This window comes from Mustela lutreola, chromosome 4 (genome assembly GCF_030435805.1).
Source record: "Mustela lutreola isolate mMusLut2 chromosome 4, mMusLut2.pri, whole genome shotgun sequence".
In the NCBI taxonomy this organism is placed as follows: domain Eukaryota; kingdom Metazoa; phylum Chordata; class Mammalia; order Carnivora; family Mustelidae; genus Mustela; species Mustela lutreola.
The window spans coordinates 14,956,084-14,979,376 of NC_081293.1; the positions used below are offsets into that span (position 1 = coordinate 14,956,084).

Sequence of the window (23,293 nt, forward strand, 5' to 3'; positions counted from 1 at the left end):
TCAAGTAGAGCTGTAAGAACAGAGTATCTAACCCTCAGATGAAGTACACAATTTATCACAAAACCCAATCTAGTTATCTGAAGTTTTGATGCATTTCTTAGAATACAATTTCATTGAAAAATTCGTACTTTTTTTTTTAATGAGCCAGTATCATTAGCATGAACATTTTTTTAAAAAATGTTCATTATCACAACTGCTCGTGATCTGGGGACCATACTTTGAGAACCAGTAAACTAGAAATGTAAGGCAATCGAGTTTCACAATCTGAAGGTAGAACAGATAATCTGTTGACTGCGTAACTGACAGTTTTCATTGCTGGGCCACAGAAAAATGAAGTGTTAAAGCAGCACAGATTTTGCCCTTCACTAGATTTTGCCCCCCAAAAAAGGAAAAATAAAGAAGAAAGGGAGAAACATGCTGCCTAGGCCAGAGGGCAGCTGTGATATTCTAAACCCAGAATCTGGTTCTGTCTTCCTTTGGAGACCCTGAGGAATACTCGAGCACATTTTTCCATGGCTCTTATAACTGTGAGAGGTGTCAAAAGCCTGGACACAGAGACTGAGAAGATCTGCTGTCTGTTGCAAAGTCCAGTCCCAAGAAATAACCAGCTTTTCACTCCTTTCCTGGACACCAGCCCTCAGACTTACCACCTGTACTTTAATCAGGCCAAAACCTTCCCTTTGAGCTAATATAAAGAAGGAGAAAACCATAAACCATCTACTCTTGACCTATCTTCTACCTGTGCTGGGTCTTAAACTTCGAAACCATGTAGATAAACTTTCTGTACTTGGATTCTGTTTTCCTACCCTTTCAGTTAGAGTATAAACTAGGCGAAATAATATTGCCTCACTGGCACTCCATTGTTACCAGAAAAGAAACTATAATTAATATTAAACCAATAGATCTCAAACAGTCAAAAAATAAATAAACACATTCATCATCAGACATTCTAAGTACCCTTTTTTATCAAAGCTCAATACGTTTCATGTTGTTTAAAACACAGAAATCTTACCGATATCATTACTTTGAACAATAACAGCATTGTTTTTGTGAAGAAAATATTCAATGGGCATTATGTTAAATACTATTAACACTTACCTGTATTTTAATAGGCCAGGAAAAGTTGCTGACGTACACATAGAATGTAATGTTAGGATTGCTTCTGAAGTTAAATTTTTCATAGGAAAAGCTATCTCTGTATTCCTTTATATTAGTTTTGGAAACTATAGGAGTCTCCTCTCCGGATATTGTTCCAGCTAAAATGTAAATAATAAAAACAAAATTTTAAAACTCATATTAGGAAAAAAGGATCTTTAGGAACTTAAAAATATATGTTATATTTACTTAATTTTTAAAACTATACATATAAAAACATAATTATCAAAATAAACTTGTTCACTATTTAGAGTGACAAAGGAGAAATAAAATAAGATTCATCATAAATGTAATGGAAATAGTATAAAAAATCATTTTTAAAAACGATACCACTGATTAAGTGCTATGTACTAGGCAGTGATATGGAGATTTTCATTCTTTTCAAGTAACAGTTTTATCCCAGAGGTATTCCATCTCTATTTTTCAAATTGAAACCTGACCCTCAGAAAGTTAAGTTTATAGCTACTGAATGGTAAATTCCTCTTTGGAACTCAGATATATATTAGCTCCAGATACTGAACTCCTTCCATTTACTACTCCACAGAGCCTCTCAAAACAATCAGGACATATTTCACATGTCTCAGTCCAATTAAAAAATGGAAAAGAAATAAATTTATTTGTCTTACAAATTGAACCATCATTGCTTTGAATAAATTGAAAGGAGGCTACAATTTAAAACATGAGCTAAATGTTCAATTAGTTAAACACATATTACATACTCAATAAGTATTTACTGAAATTAACCAAATGGAACAAAACATTTCCAACAATCTTACCAAGACTTCCACCTTACTTACTTAACTAAGTAAAAATATTTAGAATTAGTATACTGAGAAGTTGAATTAAATTCATCACCTATTCCAAAATTATGTGGGATGCTTTTATAAAAGGCAGATTTCCTGACCCCATCTCATAACCCCAAAAATAAAAATTTCTGAGATTTAGTTCTGGGAATCTAAAAGTTACAACAACTTCTTTCATTTAAAAAAAAAAAAAAAAAAAAAAAGACCGTTCTAAACTTTTACAAAGGTTTTATATATTTTTGTTAACAAATTTTAAAAATCTTCCAGAGTCCGTTTATTGTGCCAAAGTAAATTTCAAACTAATAGCACAAGTTTTCATGAATTACTTTTTTAAAAATGATTCCATTTTTAAGTAATCTCTACACCCAACATGAGACTTGAACTTACAACCCTAAGATCAGAAGATACATGTTCTACCGACTGAGCAAGCCCAGTGTTCCGTCATGAATTCTTAGTGAAGCTCAAAATACCAAGACTTTACTATACTTTTGGTACCACAGTAACAAAATGTCTATATAGTTGCCCAAACTTCTCATTTTTAACACATGTAATGTAGGTTCTAGAATTGCAAAGACTTTATCATTCTTGAAATCTACATCTCCATTATTCTCCATATTAAAATAGCATAATGACTTGATTTTCAGAAATCAAATATGAATAACTGAGAATCCATATATTTTCTTTAAATAAGACTCCAACACTTTGATGTAAGAGTATATCTTTCATATAGAAAATAAAAAGTAATAGAATTTCCTAAGATGCAAATACAAAAAAAAAAGTGAGCATACTTTTTTATAATCCAACATAGTTTATATTTCAACTTGGTTACATTTTTTAAAAGCCAAAAACTTCAACTTTTAAACCTTATTATGGAAGACATCTTAAGTATAGGGGTTTTTTTAACCTTCTCTCAGCACTGAAGCTGATAAAGGGAATAGTATATTTCTAAGCTTGAAAGTAATAGAAATCAACATGCACAGAACATCATTGTTTTGTATCAGTATTAAGGTTAATAGTTAAATTTATAGCTTCAATAGTGAATCAAATAATTGCAATCTCAGTCCCTAGCCATTCAAGAAGTAATCTATCTTAATTAAAATCATAGCAATTCATAAAACTGCCATTTTAAGTGGTGTACAATATTTGTTACCCATCTAATTTTAATTGAATAAGGGACAAAGTTAACAAAGGAATGAAACTTTATTAATCCTACTACTTATTATTTTTACCTGAATCAGCACAATGACATATATATTTTTTTATTTTTATTATTTGAATTAAGAATAAAAGGCCATGTTAGAACACCTTCCATAAACAGATGTGAAATACATGTGACAACAAAATCTTCTTACCTGTTGAACCAACTGACCATGTAATGTTGAGATTAAAGTTGTTTGATGCATTAATTGAAATATCCAAATTTTTGTTTGACTACCAAGAAAGAAAATATTCAGGTTAAAAAATCAAATTACACTAAATAATATTTTATGTTTTAATTATGCCCATGCACTATTTCAGACTTTGTACATTTTGTCATTATTCAACTAAGTATAGATGTCAGTTATACTTTTTTAATGAAAACATATAGGTGATAAATTCAACGGTATTTAAAATTTTCCATTTATCCTCCCTACTATAATCCAGCCTTCTGTATGTAAACCAGAGGCTGCTGAAATTCATTGTTTGTATTTTTATTTTCTTTGTTGACCTATAGATAATAGCTAAATGATACAGATTTGGGTTAGTCCAAAGTAATTTTATAGCAATGTAATATTATTGTTTAGTTGAAAGATTTCTTCTTAGGTGCATACTGTATTATTATACACACATTTTTGTAGTGAAAAAATATATGTAAAATACATAAACCAGAACTTTGAGTAAAAATGGATTAGAATTAAATCTATTGTCAAAATGTAAGAAATGCATAAATAACTAAGGTACCTATTTATTACTATTTTTTTATGTAGGATAAGTAGGAAGCCCTGACCACTAATCTGTATTAATTTCAGTAACTGTTCAAGGTTGAATATCATTTTAGATATGTTATATTTATATAATTAGATATAATGATGTCATTAGCATTCTTAATGGCCCCTCTCATGACAGTTTAGCATCCTATCATTTCAAAGAAAATGTGTCTGGGCTCTTGGTTTCAATTGGGACAAGATAGTAGAAAGTAAAACAGAAAGCTATGACATTTGGAAGCAGTCAAGAATTTCAGGAAGCTGAAAAAGGAAAGGACGGTCAGGAGAGAAGCAAACTAGAATTACAGCTAATCTGGACCTACGTGTGTGACACTATGGATAATATTATGGAGAAATATTATTCACACCCAAATTTATTGTAAAGATTTTATTATTTATTTGAGAGAAAGAGAGAAGAAGTGGGGAGAGGGGCAGAAGGAGAGGGAGAAGCAGACTCCCTGCTCAGCAGGGAGCTCCATCCCAGGACCCTGAGATCATGACCAGAGCCAAAGGCAGACATTTAACTCACCTAGTGACCCAGACACCCCTAAACCCATATTTTGAGTCAGATATTCCAAATTATATTAATGTCTTATGTCTTCAAAGTCCATAAGTTTTAGAATTACACTCCAGTTACTTGGTATTAAGCGTTCCAGAGGCCAATGTTAAAGAATGAAATTCTGATAACATGCTATAACATAGATAAGTCTTGGAAATGTTAGACTAAATGAAGTAAGCCAAACAAAAAAGAACAAATATTGTATGGTTACAATATTGTATGATATGAGGTACCTACTTCACTTTACTTCATAAAGACAGAAAGTAAAATAACAGGGTTACAGGGAGAAGAAATGAGGAATTATTGCTTAATGGATTTAGAAATTCTGTTTGAAATGATAAAAAAAAATTTTGGTGATAGATAGTGGTGATGACTGTAAAACACTGTGAATGTAATAATGCCACTGAATTGTCCATCTAAAAATGGTTAAAATGATAAGTTTTATGTATATTTACAATAAAAAAGAAGTCAGTGGTGGTTATAGAGCTTTCTTATCACACTGAAGAATGTAGTTTCTGATATATTCCCAAGAATATAAACATTTCCTTAAACTCTAAGGAATAAAAAGTAACATAAAATGAACTGTTCTACGTTTTGAGAAAAGGGATCCTATTTTACTGTAAAAGAAATTTAAGAAATTATGTTATTTATTGGCAAATCAAAGAAAATACTTTAGAGGAAAGAAGCTAGCAAATGGCAGGATATATTCTGAAGTTTCATGTATTTGATAAACTATTAAAATATATGATAATGGAGGGGCACCTGGGAGGCTCAGTCATTAAATGCCTTGATCCCAGGATCCTGGGATGGAGACCCGCATCAGACTCTGCTCAGCAGGACGCCTGTTTCTCTCTCTCCCACTCCCTCCTGCTTGTGTTCCCTCTCTCACGGTTTCTCTCAAAAAATAAATAAATAAATTTAGTTTAATTTTAAAAATATGATATGGATTAAAAGATAAATTAATATTTAATAAAAAACACAGCAATAGAGAATGACATCAGCAAGATGGTGAAGTAGTAAGTACCAACACTTACCCTTCATAAAAACACTGATTTAACAATGTTATATGAACCAAAATACCTTTATAAAAGTTGCAGTACCAAAGATTAATACAAAACTAACCACAGTCACATTATAATGGATAAGAACAATTTCACTTTACCCATTTCAGCCCCTGCCCCAGGACAGCACTCAGCATTAGAGAGATCATCTCAGCGTATGACTTCTCCCTCAGAGAAAAGGGAGAGTGTAGCATATATCCAACATCCCTGGCCTTTCATGGCACTGCACAAAAGGTCTGTTTCCGTTTTACCTCAACCAGAGCACTAAGAGAACAAGTATAGTTCAGCCTCCTGACAGCAGCTAAAAATAAAGAATATAAGTGGGTGGCTTACTGCTGCTGTCATGGCTCTGCAACACTGGAGAAGGTACATAACCCTGAGTCTTCTCCTTCAGAAGGGAGAATGAATGGGGTGTGCATTCAACACCCTGAATTTTCTGTGCACTTTCCAACGGGAAAAGGTAGACAGCTCACTATAGCCAGAATGGCTCTCTGAAATTGAAAGAAGACATGCAAACTGAGACTTATCCCCTAGGAGGAAGGAAGAGTTGAACATGATCATTCATAGAAAAGTTTTCAGATGCTCCCAGTATCTCTATCTAAGTGAATGATGAAGGTTTTTCCCTTTAAAGTTGGTCTATAAAGACTAGGAGAAGCAATTGTTTCTTCAAATGCACAGACACCAATGCAAAGCTACAAGGGAAATGAAGGACTAGAGAAATATGACACAACCATAGCAACAAAATAAATCTCAAGTAAGTAACCCTAAATAAATGGAGCTCTAGAATTGCCTGGCAAGTAACTCAAAATAATTATATTAAAGAAGTAAAGGAGTAATAAGAGACCACAGAAAGATAATCAAATGAAATCAAGAAAACAATATATGAACAAAATGTCAATATCTCAACAGAGATAGAACTAAAAAAATAACCACAAAAGTATACAGTAACTTAAGTTAAAAAAAGAAAAATCAATATAGAGGCTCAACAACAAACTTGACTGAGCAGAAGAAAAAATCAGTGAACTCAAAGGCAAATTATCTGAAGTTACATAGTAAGAGGAGCAAAAAGAAAAGAAGTGAAGAAAGCCTAGTGGACTTATGTAATACTTCAATAAAAACCAATATATAAATTATGAAAGTCCAAGAAAAAGAAGAGAAAGAAAGGGACAAAAATCTTATTTAAGAATATAATGGCCTAAAATCCAAGAAGTATAGGCATCTAGATTCATGAACCTGAAGAAAACAGAAGGAAGATGAAACCAAAGAAATCAAATCAAATTGTTAAAAGTCAAAGACAAAATTTGGAAAAAACCAATAACGAAGTAACCGATCACATACAAGTGAGCCCCATAAGGTTATGAGTGGATTTCTCAGCAGAAATTTTGCACACCATAAAAGATTGAGATAACAAATTAAAAGTTTTCAAAGGAAAAATATACCAACCAGGAATAGAATTCCTGGTAAAACTGTTCTTAGAAAAGTTGAGAGATAGGGGCGCCTGGGTGGCTCAGTGGGTTAAAGCCTCTGACTTTGACTCAGGTCATGATCTCAGGGTCCTGGGATCCAGCCCCGCATAGGGCTCTCTGCTCAGTGGGGAGCCTGCTTCCCTTCCTCTCTCTCTCTCTCTCTGCCTGCCTCTCTGCCTACTTCTGATCTCTGTCTGTTAAATGAATAAATAAAATATTAAAAAAAAAAAAAAGAAAGAAAGAAAAGTTGAGAGATAGACTTTCCCAGACAAAGAGAAGCTGAGGAAGCTTATCACCACTAGATCTGCTTTACAATAAAATAAAAAACAAAAATAAAATCAATGACAGAGTGAGATGGGAGACAAACGTAAAAGTATAGACTTTTGGTATGCGATTGAAATTATGTTTTAAAGCTTAAAAAATACTGCTATAACTACAATGTATTGTAAATAAATCTCATGATAACTACAAAGAAAATATATATAAAAGATAAAAGAAAAAGAGCAAGAAATCAAAGCGTATCATTACAAAAAAATCAAAGCACCATAAAAGACAGCAAAGGAAAAAAGAAGAACAAAAAATGTATAAGACAGATAACAATGAACAAAATGGCAATAGTAAGTCCTATCCTATCAATAATTACTTTAAACATAAATCCATTAACACCCCCCCCAATCAAAAGACATAGAGTGGACAACTGAATTTCCAAACAAAACAAAACAAAACAAAAACAACAATATGTTATCTAAAAGAGACTCATTTCAGCTTTAAGGACACTTATCAACGAAATGCGAAGGGATTGGAAAAGATATTCCGTGAAAATAAGAAACAAAAGAAGAAAGAAGTAGTATACTTATATGAGACAAAAACAGACTTTAAGTCAAAATCTTTAGGGGCGCCTGGGTGGCTCAGTGGTTAAGCCGCTGCCTTCGGCTCAGGTCATGATCTCAGGTTCCTGGGATCGAGTCCCACATCGGGCTCTCTGCTCAGCAGGGAGCCTGCTTCCTCCTCTCTCTCTGCCTGCCTCTCTGCCTACTTGTGATTTCTCTCTGTCAAATAAATAAATAAAATCTTTAAAAAAAAAAATCTTTAACAAAAGACAAACAAGGACATTATATAATTATAAATGGATAAATTAATCAAGAAGATACAACTATGATAAATGTATATGTACACACTATGAGAGCATCTAAATATAGAAACAAACATTGGCACTACTGAAGGGAAGAATAAAAAAGTGGAATAATAGTAAGGGACTTCAGTAACCAATTTTCAACAATGGATAGAATATTCAAAGAGAAAATCAATAAGGAAAAAGTGGACTTGAACAACACTAGAAAACACAAGTGCTTAACAGACACAGAAACAAAATTCCACGTTAACAGCATCAGAATCCACATTCTGTTCATATACATGCGAGATAGTCTCCAAAATATATCACATATTAGGTCACAAAACAAGTCTTAACAAATTTAAGAAGAACAAATTTAAGAAGACTGAAAACATATCAGTTATCTTTTCTGATTACAACAGAATGAAACTAGGAATCAATAGCAGGAGAAAATTTTAAAAGTTAAAAATATGTAGAATTTTAATAACATATTTCTGAAATAATAGATCAAAAAGGAAATCAAAAGGGAAATCAGAAAATATGTTGAGACAAAATAAAATGAAAAAATTATATACCAAAACTAATGGTATGCAACAAAACTAGTTCAAAGAGAAAACTAAAAGTAACAAATGCTTACATTAAAAAAGAAGAGCACTTTCAGGGATTCCTGGGTGGCTCAATCAGTTAAACATCTGTCTTCCATTCAGGTCATGATCCCAGGGTCTGGGATAGAGCCCCATGTTGAGCTCCCTTCTCAGTGGGGAGTATCTTTCCTCTATGTCTACTCCCACACCCTCCTCTCCCCCAGTCATTCTCTCTCTCTTGCTCTCTGTCTGAAATAAATAAAATCTTAAAAAAAAGACTTCTCAAACAACTTCACTTTACACCTCAATTCAAAAGACAACAAACTATGTTTAAAGCTAACAAGAAAAGTAAATATTAAAAACTAATACAGAGATAAATAAAGAGTAGAAAACAAGAAAATCAACAAAATAGGAGTTCCACCCTCATGACCTAATTACCTCGCAAATGTCCCATCTCTAAACACCTTCACATTGAGCATTAGGATTTAACACATGATTCTGGGGTTGGGGGTGGGGGCAGAGACATATGTAAAGAACACAAAGTGAATTAAAGAAACTGTGTAGAAGACCTGTGTAGCAAGAAGCTATTGTGGCTGAGGTTACAGAGGTTGCTGCCTATGTTGTCCTTTAGGATTTTGATGGATTCCTGTCCCACATTTAGGTCTTTTATTCATTTTGAGTCTATTTCTGTGTATGGTGTAAGAAAATGGTCCAGTTTCATTCTTCTGCTTGTGGCTGTCCAATTTTCCCAAAACCATTTGTCAAAGAGACTGTCTTTTTCCCATTGGATATTCTTCCCTGCTTTGGTGAAGATTAGTTGCCCATAGAACTGAGGGCACATTTCTGGAATCTCTATTCCATTCCATTGATTTAAGGGTCTGTTTTTGTGGCAGTACCATACTGTCTTGATGATTACAGTTTTGTAATAGAGCTTGAAGTCTGAAATTGTGATGCTACTGGCTTTGGCTTTCTTTTTCAAAATTCCTATGGCTATTTGGGGTCTTTTCTGGCTTCATACAAATTTTAGGATTATTTTTTTCTAGCTATGTGAAAAAAGTTGATGGTATTTTGATAGGGATTGCATTGAATGTATAGATTTCTCTAGGTAGCATAGACATTTTAACAATATTTATTCCTGCAATCCATGAGCATGGATGTTTTTCACTTCTTTGTGCCTTCCTCAATTTCTTTCATGAGAGTTCAATTGTTTTCAGAGTACAGATCTTTGCCTCTTTAGTTAGATTTATTCCTAGGTATCTTATGGTTTGGGGTGCAATTGTAAATGGGATCAATTCCTTAATTTTTCTGACTTCTATCTCATTGTTAGTAGAAATGCAACTGATTTTTCTGCAATGATTTTATATCCTGCCACTTTGCTGAATTCCTGTATTAGTTCTAGCAATTTGGTGGTAGAGTCATTTGGGTTTTCCACATAAAGTGTTACATCATCTGCAAATATTGAGAGTTTGACTTCTTTGTCAATTTTCAGATGTCTTTAATTTCTTTTTGTTGTCTGATTGCTGAGGCTAGGACTTCTAGTACTATGTTGAAAAACACGACATCCCTGCCGTGTTCCTGATCTTAGGGGAAAAGCTCTCAGTTTTTCCCCATTGAGAATGATATTCACTGTAAGCCTTTTGTATATGGCTTTTATGGTATTGAGGTATGTTCTCTCTATCCCTACACTATAAAGAATTTTAATCAAGAAAGGATGTTGTACATTGTCAAATGCTGTTTCTGCATCTACTGAGAGGATCATATGGTTCTTGGCCTTTCTTTTATTAATGTAGAGTATCACACTGATTAATATGAGGCTGTTGAAATCACCCTGGCAACCTGGGAATAAATATCACTCAATTATGGTAAATAATACTTTTAATGTACTCTTAGATCTTATTGGCTAATATCTCGATGAGAATGAACTATTGGGAATTCATCAAGATCAAACCTTTTGCACAGCAAAGGAAACAGTCCACAAATCCAAAAGATAAACAATAGCATAGGAGAAAATATTTGCAAATGACATACCAGATAATGGGCTGGTATCTAAAGTCCATGAAGAATTTATCAAACTCAACACCCAAAGAACAAATAATCCAATCAAGAAATGGGCAGAAAACATGAATAGATGTTTCTCCAAAGAAGACATACAAATGGCCAACACACACATGAAAAAATGCTCAGCATCAGTCAGCATAAGTAAAAGACAAATCAAAACCACAATGAGATACCACCTCACACCAGTCAGAATGGCTAAAATAAACAAGTCAGTAAACGACAGTTGTTGGCAAGGATGTGCAGAAAGGGAAATACTCTTAAACTGTTGGTGGGAATGTAAACTGGTGCAGCCACTCTGGAAAACAGTATGGAGGTTCCTCAAAAAGTTGAAAATAGAGCTACCCTAAGACCCAGCAATTGTACTCCTAGGTATTTACCCTAAAATAAAAATGTTGTGACCAAAAGGAACACTTGTACCCCAATGTTTTTACCAGCAATGTCCACAATGGCCAAATGATGGAAAGATCCCAGATGTCCATCAACAGATGAAAAGATAAAGAAGATGGCATATATATACATACATAAGTATGTATGTATGTATACACACACACACACACACACACAATGGAATACTTCTTAGCCAAAAAAAAAAAAAAAAACCCTTGCCATTTGCAACAATGAAGATGGAACTAGAAGCTCTTACGCTAAGTGAAATAAGTCAATCAGAGAAAGATAATTATATTATCTCACTCATCTATGGAATTTAAGAAACAAAACAGGATCATGGGGGAGAATAAAACAAGATAAAAGCAGACAGGGAGACAAACCAAGAAATTCTTAATCATGGGGAAAAAACTGAGGGTGCTGGAGGGGTGGGGGTGTAGGATAGAGTAACTGGGTGATGGGCATTAAGAAGAGCATGTAATGGGGCGCCTGAGTGGCTCAGTGGGTTAAGCCACTGCCTTCGGCTCAGGTCATGGTCCCAGGGTCCTGGGATCGAGTCCCACATCAGGCTCTCTGCTCAGCAGGGAGCCTGCTTCCCTCTCTCTCTCTCTGCCTGCCTCTCCATCTACTTGTGATCTCTCTCTCTCTATCTCTCTCTGTTAAATAAATAAATAAATTTTGAAAAAAAAAAAAACAAAAGAAGAGCATGTAATGTAATGAGCACTGGGTATTATATAAGATTGATGAATCACTGAACTTTACCATCTGAAATTAATAATATATTATATATTAATTAATTGAATTTAAATTTTAAAAAGTAAAAAATAAATACACATAATAAAATAAAAAAGAAAAAGAAAATAAAAAAGAAAAAGAAAATAAAAATAAAAAATTAAATTAAATTAAAAGAATAAAGACACGGGTTGAAAAAGAGTCATAGTGGAAACTTAAGGGGAGTAGGACAGATAGAGAAAAATACTCTTCAGTTAGACTTTTACTGAATGATTTATAAATTTAGAAAAAGTTAGAAAAAAAGTGAGAAAGAAAAAGACTGGGTAGGAATACAGTGTCAGAGTAGGAGGACCCTAGGCTCATCTCTTCCCATGAACACTAGATAACTAAATAGATAACACTAGATAACTAAATACCCCAGAAATTGACCTGAAGACTGACAGAACAAAACTCCAGAACTAAAAGGAGAGAAGAGGCCACATCAAAGAAGGTAGGAAGTATGGAGATATGGTTTAGGGGAGAAATGGATTGTGGGTGCTGTGGAAGGGAGGAAGCTGTTATCATGGAGAAGGGCAAGAGAAAGAGCAGAGCACACAGGGAAACACAAAAGAACATTTCCGCAAAGTCACTGTCTTGGAAAATGAGAGGGGCTGAATTTCATGAGTCTTGCAACCAGCAGGTCTTAAAGTCTGGACTTTTAAAAGTCAGTAGCTTGACTGGTAAAGGGCCTGAAGGTCACTGTGCTCCTCCTGGAGAGAAAGCTGGCAAATATCACAGGGCAGACAGTGTGGTAACAGCAATCTGAAAAACATCTGGGGAACACAGGAGTAGCTTATTCTCTCTCCTGGAATCACATCCCTGAGAGGTAGCATTTATAGATATGCATATGCAAGAAAAAATAATCTGGACATTTCACTCCCCTGCCCCTCAGCATAAACACAGAGCCACATACAGGGTGAAGCATCCATCAATGGCTGCCTAACTTGCTTATTATATCAAGCCCAAACCCATGCACGCTGGTGGGATTGCCTCGGTCACACATACCAGAAATACTACAGAAAGCTCAGGCCATGGACTCTACATGACCTCTTCTTCATAAGGCCATTACTTTAAGGAAAGGAGGAGACATAACTGCCTTTTTTTAACACACAGAAGATGTCAGAGACTAAGATAAAATGCCAAGATACAAGAATTCATTCCAAAAGAAAGAACAAGAAAAGGTCATGGCCAGAGATCAAAGCAAAACTGATATAAGTAACATGCCAAATGGAGAATTTAAAGCAATAACCATAAGGACACTCACTGGACTTGGGAAAGAATAGAAGACATCAGTGACATCATCAAATGTAATAACATTACATATGAATGTTATACGAGTCCCAAAAGAAGAGAGAAAGGGGGGCAGAAAATTGGTTTGAAGAAATAATAGCTGAATACTTTCCTAGTATGAGGAAGGAAACAGACATCCAGAGCCAGGAGGCAGAGAACTCCCACCAAAACCAACAAAAGCAGGCCAGCACCAAGATTGTAAGTAACAAAATATAGTGTTAAATAAAAAATCATAAAAGTGGGGCACCTGGGTGGCTCAGTTGGATTAAGTGCCTGACCTAGGCTCAGATAATGATCTCAGTGTCCTAGGATTTGGCCCTGAGATGGGCTCCCTGCTCAGGAGGGAGTCTACATCTCCCTCTCCTTCTGCACCTCCCCAACTCATATTTTCTCTATCTCTCTAAAATAAAGAAATAAAATTAAAAAAAAAATCATAAAAGCAGAAAGACAAAAGACGTCCTTAACTTACAAGGGAAAACCCAAAAGGCTAGCTAGAGATTTCTCAACAGAAACTTGGCAAGCCAAAAGGAGTGGCGTGCTATATTAGAAGTGCTGAATGGGAAAAATCTGCAGCCAAAAATATTGTACCCAGCAAGGTTATCATTCAGAATAGAAGGAGAAATAAAGAGTTACCAAGACAAACAAAAACCAAAAGAGTTTGTAAACACTAACTCAACCCTGCAAGATATAGTAAAGGGGCCTCTTCGAATGCAAAGGAAAGACGGAAAGTGACAAACACAAGAAAGGACCAGAGAAAATCCCTAGCAACAAGAAAAAACAAGTAATAAAATAGCAATAAATACATATCTGTTAATAAGTACTTTAAATGTAAATGGATAAAAGCGCCAGTCAAAAGACAGAGGATGCCAGATGTATTAAAAATAAGACCAATATGGGTGCCTGGGTGGCTCAGTGGGTTAAAGCCTCTGCCTTCAGCTCGGGTCATGATCCCAGGGTCCTGGGATCGAGCCCCGCATCGGGCTCTCTGCTCCATGGGGAGCCTGCTTCCTTCTCTCTCTCTCTGCTTGCCTCTCTGCCTATTTGTGATCTCTGTCTGTGAAATAAATAAATAAAATCTTCAAAAAAAAAAAAAAACCAATATGCCATATGCTGCCAACAAGAGACCCATTTTAGACCTAAAGACACTTGTAGATTGAAAGTGAGGGAATGGGGGAGGAGTCAAGATGGTAGAGAAGTAGCAGGCTGAGATGACATCAGGTAGCAGGAGATCAGCTAGATAGCTTATCAAACCATTCCGAACACCTACAATCCAACAGGAGATCGAAGAGAAGAAGAGCAACAATTCTAAAAACAGAAAATCGATCACTTTCTGAAAGGCAGGACCGGAGGAGAAAAGTAAATCCAAAGTGACAGGAAGGTAGACTGCAGGGGGAGGGGCTGACAAGTGGCAGAGCAATGGAGCACAAAATCAGAACTTTTAAAAAGTCTGCTCCACTGAGGGACATCACTCCAGAGGTAAACCGGGGTAAAGCCCACTCAGGGACAGCGAGGCCTCAGGTCCTGCAGGGTCACAGAAGGATCAGGGGTGTCTGAGTGTCACAGAGCTCACAGGTATTAGAGCTGGGAAGCCGGCTACAGAGACAGAGCCGAGGAGTGAGCTCTCAACTCAGGGTTACCTTGAACTGTAATCCGTGGCACAGGTCACTGCTCTGTGAGTGGGGACCCCACAAGATCCGAGGAGACCCCCCAGAAGAGCTCAGGGATCTGCGAGGTTCAGAGACTCCAGGTGAAGCTGTGTGCCAGAGACAGAGATGCTTGGTCACAGGCTGGGTGAGCTCAGAGTGCAACCAGAGGCCAGGGAGACTGGAGTAAATGAGCACTTTTCTCCAAGGGCACACTGAGGAATTGGGCCCCGAGCACTTGGCTCCTCCGGGCTGGAGATTGGGAGGCTGCCATTTCCATTCCTGCCCTCTGGAACTCTACGGAAAGTGTTCAGGGAACAAAAGCTCCCAAAAGCGAACCAGAGTGGATTACTTAGCATAGCCCCTGGTAAGGTCGGTGCAATCGTACCTAGGGCAAAGACACTTGAGAATCACTACAACAGTGCTCGCTTCGGCAGCACATATACTAAAATTGGAGAATCACTACAACAGACCCCTCACCCAGAAGATCAACAAGAAATCCAGCCAAGACCAAGTTCACTTACAAAGGAGAATAGCGGAATTCCAGAGAAGGAGAAAGCAAAGCATAGAATTCATAGCTTTCTCCACATGACTCTTTAGTCTTGCAGAGTTAATTAATTTTTTTAATTAAATTTTTTTTCTTTGGCTAAATCTTTTTTAACTTTTTTTTTTTAAGATTTATTTATTTATTTATTTATTTGACAAACAGAGATCACAATTAGGCAGAGAGGCAGGCAGGGAGAGAGGAAGGGAAGCAGGCTCCCCGCTGAGCAGAGAGTCCAATGTGGGGCTCAATCCCAGGACCCTGGGATCATAACCTGAGCTGAAGGCAGAGGCTTTAACCCATTGAGCCACCCAGATGCCCCAATTTATTTTTTAACTTTTATCCTTTCCTCTTTTAATATTTTTTAACCGGCTTATCTTAACAAAGGTATATTGGAGAGAATTATTATAGAGAACTTCCCTAATATAGCAAAGGGAACAAGCATCAAAATTCAGGAGGTGCAAAGAACCCCCCTCAAAATCAATAAGAATAGGTCCACACCCCATTATCTAATAGTAAAATTTACAAATCTTAGTGCCAAAGAGAAAGTCCTGAAATCCTGAAAGCAGCCTGGGACAAGAAGTCTGTAATATACAATGGTGAAAGTGATGAGATGGAAAAACATTTATCATGCAAATGAATGTCAAAGGAAAGCTGGAGTAGCAATATTTATATCAGACAAACTAGATATTAAAACAAAGACTGTAATAAGAGACAAAGAAGGGCACTACAAAATCATAAAGAGGAAAATCCAACAAGACCATAACAATTGCAAACATTTTTGTACCCAACACGTGACACTCAAATATATAAAACAATAACAACTATAAAGGAAATAATAGATAGTAATGCAATAATAGTGGGGAACTTAAATACTCCGCTGAAGTCAAAGGACAGATTTTCTAAATAGAAAGACAAGGGAAAAATGGCTTTGAAAGACCTATTTGACCACATGGAATAACATATATTCAGAATATTCCATCCTAAAACAGCAGAATACACATTCTTTTCAAGTGCACAAGGAACATTCGCCACAATAGAACATATATTGAGCCACAAAACAGGCCTCAACATATACAAAAAACTGAAATCATACCACGTATCTTTCCTGACCATAAATCTATAAAACTAGAAGCCAACCTTAAGAAAATATATGAAAGAAGGGAAATTTAAAAATGAGAGCAGAAATAAATAATATAGAAACGAAAACCCGATAGAATTATCTATGAAACTAGAAGCTAGTTCATTAAAAAAAAATTAACAAAATTGAATAACCCCAGTGAGACTTATCAAAAAGAAAAAGGGCATATAAATAAAATAAAAAATTAAAGAGGAGAGAACAACCAACACCACAGAAATGCAATTATAAGTGAGTACTATGATAAAATATATGCCAACAAATGGGAAACCCTAGAAGGATAAATTCCTAGAAACATAATAATAATCAAAACTGAAACAGGAAGAAACATAAAATATGAAAAGACTGATAACCAGCAAAGTAATCAAATCAGTAATCAAATAACTTTCAACAAACAAAAATCCAGACCAGAGAGGTTCACAGATAAATTCTACCAAACAGGTAAAAAAGAGTTAATACCCATTCTTCTTGAACTATTCTAAATAACAGAAAAGGAAGGAAAACTTCCAAATTCATTCTATGAGGCCACCAACCCAGACACTGAAACCAGATAAAGATTCCACAAAAAAAGAAGGCTACAGGGTGAATATTTCTAATGAAAATAGTTGCAAAAATTTTCAATAAAATGCTAGTAAACCAAATCTAATAATACATTAAAAAAATTATTCACCATGATCAGTGGGATTTATTTCTGGGCTACAAGTGTGGCTCAATATTCACAACTCAATCAATATGATTCATCATATTAATTAAACAAAGGATAAAAACCATAGGATCATTTCAATAGATGCAGAAAAAGCATTTAACAAAATAAAACATTCGTTCATGATAAAAGCCCTCAACAAAGTAGGTTTAAAGGGAACATACCTCAACATAACAAAGGCTACATATGAAAAACCTATAGTTAATATCATCCTCAATGGAGAAAAACTGGCAATTTTTCCTCTATAGTTAGGAACAAGAGAGATGTCCACTCTCACCACTGTTATTTAAATTAGTATTGAAAGTCTTAGGCCACCAATAAAACAAAGAAATAAAAGGTAGCCAAATCAGCAAGGAAGAAATAAAACTTTTACTACTTATAGATGACATGATACTATATATAGAAAAACTGAAAAGAGTCCACCAAAAAATTGCTAAAACTGATACATGAATTCAGTAAAGTTGCAAAATATAAAATGCATACAGAAATCTGTTTTATTTCTATCCACTAATAATGAAAAGCAGTAAGAGAAATCAAGGAATCAATCCCACTATTACACCACAAAACACCATAGGATACCTAGGAATAAACCTACCAAAGAGGTAAAAGATCTGTACTCTGAAAACAAAACATTTATGAAAGAAATTGAAGATGACACAAAGAAATGGAAAAACTTCCCATGCTCATTGTTTATAAACAAATATTTTTAAAGTGCCCAAAGCAATCTGCACATTTAATGCAATCCCTATCAAAATACAAACAGCATTTTGCACAGAGTTACAACAAACAATCCTAAAATTAGTACAGAACTACAAAAGACCTTCAAATAGCCAAAGCAATCTTGGGGAGGAGGGGAGGAAACCTGGAAGCATCACACTTCTGGACTTCAAGCTATACCAATAAGCTGTAGTGATCAAGACAGCATGGTACTGGCACAAAAACAGACACACAGAACAGAAAACCCAGAAATGAACCCACAACACTATGGCCAACTAATATTCAACAAAGCAGTAAAGAATATCCATGGAAAAAAGATGATCTCTTCAACAAAACATGTTGGGGAAACTGGACAGCAACATGCAGAAGAATGTAATTGGACCACTTTCTCACACCACACACAAAAATAAATTCAAAATGGATGAAAGACCTAAATATGAGACAGAAATCCATCAGAATCCTAAAAGAGAGCACAAGCAGTAGACTCCTTGACATCAGCCACAGCAACTTCTTACTAGTTATCTCTCTGGAGGGAAGGAAAACAAAAGCAAAAAGAAACTACCAGGACTTCATCAAGATAAAAAGCTTCCGCACAGCAAAGGGAACAATCAACAAAACTAAAAGGAAACCTACTGCATGGGAGAAGATATGTGCAAATGACATCTCTGATAAAGGGTTAGTATCCAAAATCCATAAAGAACTTATCAAACTCAACACCCCAAAACCAAATAATCCAGTTAAGAAATGAGCAGAAGACATGAATAGACATTTCTCCAAAAAAGACATACAGATGGCTAACAGGTGCATCAAAAGATGCTCAATATCACTCATCATCAGTGAAAGACAAATCAAAACTATAATGAGATATCACCTCACACCTTTCAGTTAAAATTAGCTAAAATTAGCAATACAGGAAACAACAGGTATTGGCGAGAATGGGGAGAAAGGGGAACCCTCTTACACTGTTGGTGGTAATACAAACTGGTCCAACCACTCTGAAAAATAGTGTGGATACTTCTCAAAAAGTTAAAAATAGAGCTACCCTATGACCCAGAAATTGCACTACCAGGTATTTACCCAAAGGATACAAAAATCTGATTCAAAGGGGAACATGAGCCCCAATGTTTATAGCAGCATTATCAACAATAGCCAGCCAAATAATGGAAAGAGCCCAAATGTCCATTGACTGATGAATGGAGAAAGCAGCTGTGGTACAAATATATACAATGGAATTATTACTCAGTAATAAAAAAGAATGAAACCTTGCCATTTGCAATGATGTAGATAGAGCTAGATATCATTGTATAAGCAAAATAAGACAGAGAAAGAAATATACCATATGATTTCACTCACATGTGGAATTCAAGAAACAAAACAGATGAACAAGGGGTGGGGAGGGAGCAGGAAGAGAGAGGCAAACCAGAAAACAGACTCTTAACTACCGAGAACAGGTTTATTACAGGGGAAGTGGGCTGAGGGATGGAGTAAATAGGTGATGGGTATTAGGAGGGAACTTATGATAAGCACTAGGTGTTGTATGTAAGTGATGAACCCTAAAATCTACACCTGAAACTAACATTACACTGTATGTTAACCAATCAGGATTTAAATTAAAACTTGAAAAACATTAAAAAATAAAAATATAAAGTGGACAAAGGATCTGAATAGGCTTTTAAAAACTTGTTTTGAGTCCAGTTTGACAAACAATGTTAGGTTAGTTTCAGGTGTATAGCATACTGATTCAACATCTCTATATGCTATGTTCACCACAAGTGCAGCTACCTTCTGTCACCGTATGATGCTATTACAAGATCATTGACTATGTTCCCTTATTGTATCTTTTATTCCTGTGACTTATTCTAATGAAAACACACTGATGCCCAAGAAAAGGTACTCAACATTACTATTTATCAGGGAAATGCAAATCAAAACCATAATGAGATATCCGCTCACACAGGTTAGAATGGTTATTACCAAAACAAACAAACAAACCAAACAAACAAACCCCCCCCAAAAAACAAAACAAAACAACAAGAAATAACAAGTGTTGGTGAGGATGTGAAAAAAAGGAGACCCTTATGTACTATTGGTGAAAATGTAAATTAGTGCAGATGCTATGGAAAAAATATGGAAATTTATGAAAAATTTAAAGATAAAACTACTGTATGATCCAGCAATTCTACTTTTGGATGTTTGCCCAATGAAAATGAAAATACTGCCTCAAAGAGATATATGTGCTCCATGTTCATTGCAATACACAACACCCAAGATATGGAAGCAATGTAAGTGTCCATCACTGCATGAAAACACAAAGAAATTGTGGTATGCATATACAATAGAATAATTTTCTGCCATAAAAAAGATGAAAATATTGCTATTTGCAACAACATGAAGAGAACGTGAGGGCACTAGACCAAGTGAAATATGCCAGACAGAAAAAGAAAAATATTGTATGATCTCACTTACATGTATAATTTAAACCAAACCAAACCCAGATCTCATAGATAAAGAGAAAAGACTGGTAATTGCCAGAGATGGGGGTGGGGTGGAAGTCTTTATCCCACTTCCACCCCCACCTCTGGCAATTACCAGTCTTCACCTATTCACCTATTTCACTGTATATATATATAGATAGATAGATAGATATAGATATAGATAGATAGATATAAAATTTCAGCTATGCAAGAATCAGGTCTAGTCTGTATAATACAGTGTCTATGGTTCACAATACTGTACTGTACTCTTAAAAACTTTTTAGGAGACTAGATCTCATGTTAACAGTTCTAAACACAGTAAACAAAAAAGAATAATTCAAATATTTCATTACCATCTTCATTTGTAACATCTTCATTTTTAAAGAGTTATTTTCAGTTTCAAAAGAACTAAAATTCTACCCAAATAAACTGTATGATTGTCCACAATAGCCAAACTATGGAAAGAACCTAGATGTCCATCAACAGATGAATGGATCAAGAAGATGTGGTATATATACACAATGGAATACTATGCAGCCATCAAAAGAAATGAAATCTTGCCATTTGCGACAACATGGATGGAACTAGAGCGTATCATGCTTAGCGAAATAAGTCAAGCGGAGAAAGACAACTATCATATGATCTCCCTGATATGAGGAAGTGGTGATGCAACATGGGGGCTTAAGTGGGTACGAGAAGAATAAATGAAAGAAGATGGGATTGGGAGGGAGACAAACCATAAGCGATTCTTAATCTCACAAAACAAACTGAGGGTTGCTGGGGGGAGGGGGTTTGGGAGAAGGGGGTGGTATTATGGACATTGGGGAGGGTATGTGTTTTGGTGAGTGCTGTGAAGTGTGTAAACCTGGTGATTCACAGACCTGTACCCCTGGGGATAAAAATATATGTTTATAAAAAATTAAAAATTATATTAAAAAAAATTTAAAAAAAAAACTGTATGATTGATACTTCTATTCCCTTGACTTTTTAACTTTATACAATCTCAGATGGATAGAAATAGATGTATGTTACTCCAAACTTTGAGCCCTTTTCTGTGATGACGTACAATTAATCTTTCATACATTTAAACTTCACAAACTTTTATAATTATATCACTGATGCAGTAAATTGTTCAAAGAAACAAGTATTCCATAATGCTAAATGAGCTAAGTCAAAAAAAGACAAATACTTGTAATGATATCATTTATATGTAGAATCTAGAAAAGCCAAACTCATAAAAGCCCTTCGGGTTGAGGGTTGGGCAGGATTGGGAACATGCTGTTTAAGGAAAAAAACCTTGCAAACAGTAAATAAATAAGTCCCAGAGATCAAATGCACAGCATAGTTAACATAGGTAATAATTCTGAATTATATACTTCAATGTCGCTAAGAGACTAGCTTTTAATTATTCCCACCACAAAAAAGAAATGATAATTATATGATATAATAGTGGTGTTAGCTGATGCTACCATGGTAAATATTGCAATACATATAAATGTATCAAAGCAACCTGTTATATATACTTTAAACTTATATAATGTAATATGCTAACTATATCTCAATAAAAATGATTAAAAAAGAATCCAGGAGGCATCTAACTTAGATAAACCAGTGGATTTAAGAAAAGACAGTGGAAAATCTACTACTGTGCAAAAATGTATAAGAAAAATAACATATCTAATATAGCACGTTTTGAATTTACGGCTTTTGTTTTCAGATAAGGTTACCCCCAGTTTAAGAGCATAATTATAAACACAAACACTGTGATGAGACTGAAAAAATAACTAAAACATACAATTTAAGTTGTAGGGCTGTTGGCAGACGAGAAGAATAAATGAAATATCAAACACACAAACTCCCTTAATCACAAAGATACATAAATTTTACAAAAAAAAAAAAAAAATTAACATGATTAGTCTTTCTTCAAAAGCCCTGCAATGAAGTAATTCTGAGAAGACGTTAAAATTACAATAGAAAAATAACAAAAAATATGTATCCCACAATATTAATATAATTATATAATAAAAGTTAAATTATCTTCTCACCTGTTCTGGGTTCGCTATGAAGTTTATGGCAGTATGGTGGCGATCATCTTCCTGTAATAAGCTGAAGGTAAACTGATAGTCAATCAAAAGGCTGTCTGTGGGGGAAAAAAAAATACAATCCTGGTGTATGCATTTTCACAAATTGATAAAGAAAAGTTAAGTGGAAACATATTGTTTATGAGTATTAAAAATAATTATTATTAATTATCAGTGGCCCATTCAAGACTACCAATATATGTATCTTTGTTATCAAGCAACAAGAAGCAAAATACAGTTATGGAAGAAATTCTAATTCTTTAAAAATTGTACTTATTACTTCTCTTGTCATTACAAAAGTTCTACAAACAGAATACATATTCTGGAAAGTACACAAATGTGAAAAGAAATGAAAAAGTCAACCATAATCTTAGAACTAGAGAAAAATACAGGCAACATTTTGGTGCATTTGATTCCAGTTAAAATTTTGTAGATAGAAAAATAGACAGGCAGACATTTTGGTACCCTAATTTCAAAAAATCAAAATTCTTTGAACACATGAGCATTAATATATAAATAATACTTCATCACATATTCTAATGAATTTATTTTTTCCTTTACTATTGTGGTAATTTTTACCTTTAGCAATTTAAAAATGACTCTGTGATAAACATCATTCTACAGAGGTAATTCATTAATAATTGACAAAAAGAAATCCATGTAAACAATTTTTAATTTGTTCATGTATAATGTTGAATCCAAGGTGAAAGATGTGAGGGTTATATATCATGAGTAGCTTCATATGTTATACAAGAGTGAAGAATTATTCATTAATGTTAAACTGCCA

General features: G+C 34.8%; 1 protein-coding gene across 3 annotated transcripts in view; it reads right to left on the bottom strand.

Moving 5' to 3' along the window:
• Window positions 1-23,293, bottom strand: part of ATRNL1 (attractin like 1) — an 849,703-nt gene that overhangs the window by 522,689 nt on the left and 303,721 nt on the right. For all 3 annotated transcript variants that reach the window (XM_059173087.1, XM_059173089.1, XM_059173088.1), the window contains exons 22-24: window positions 22,471-22,565; window positions 3,311-3,389; window positions 1,099-1,256 (exon numbers count right to left, since the gene is read on the bottom strand). In XM_059173087.1, the coding sequence (XP_059029070.1) occupies window positions 1,099-1,256; window positions 3,311-3,389; window positions 22,471-22,565 (332 nt within the window). The remainder of the gene's footprint in view (window positions 1-1,098; window positions 1,257-3,310; window positions 3,390-22,470; window positions 22,566-23,293) is intronic.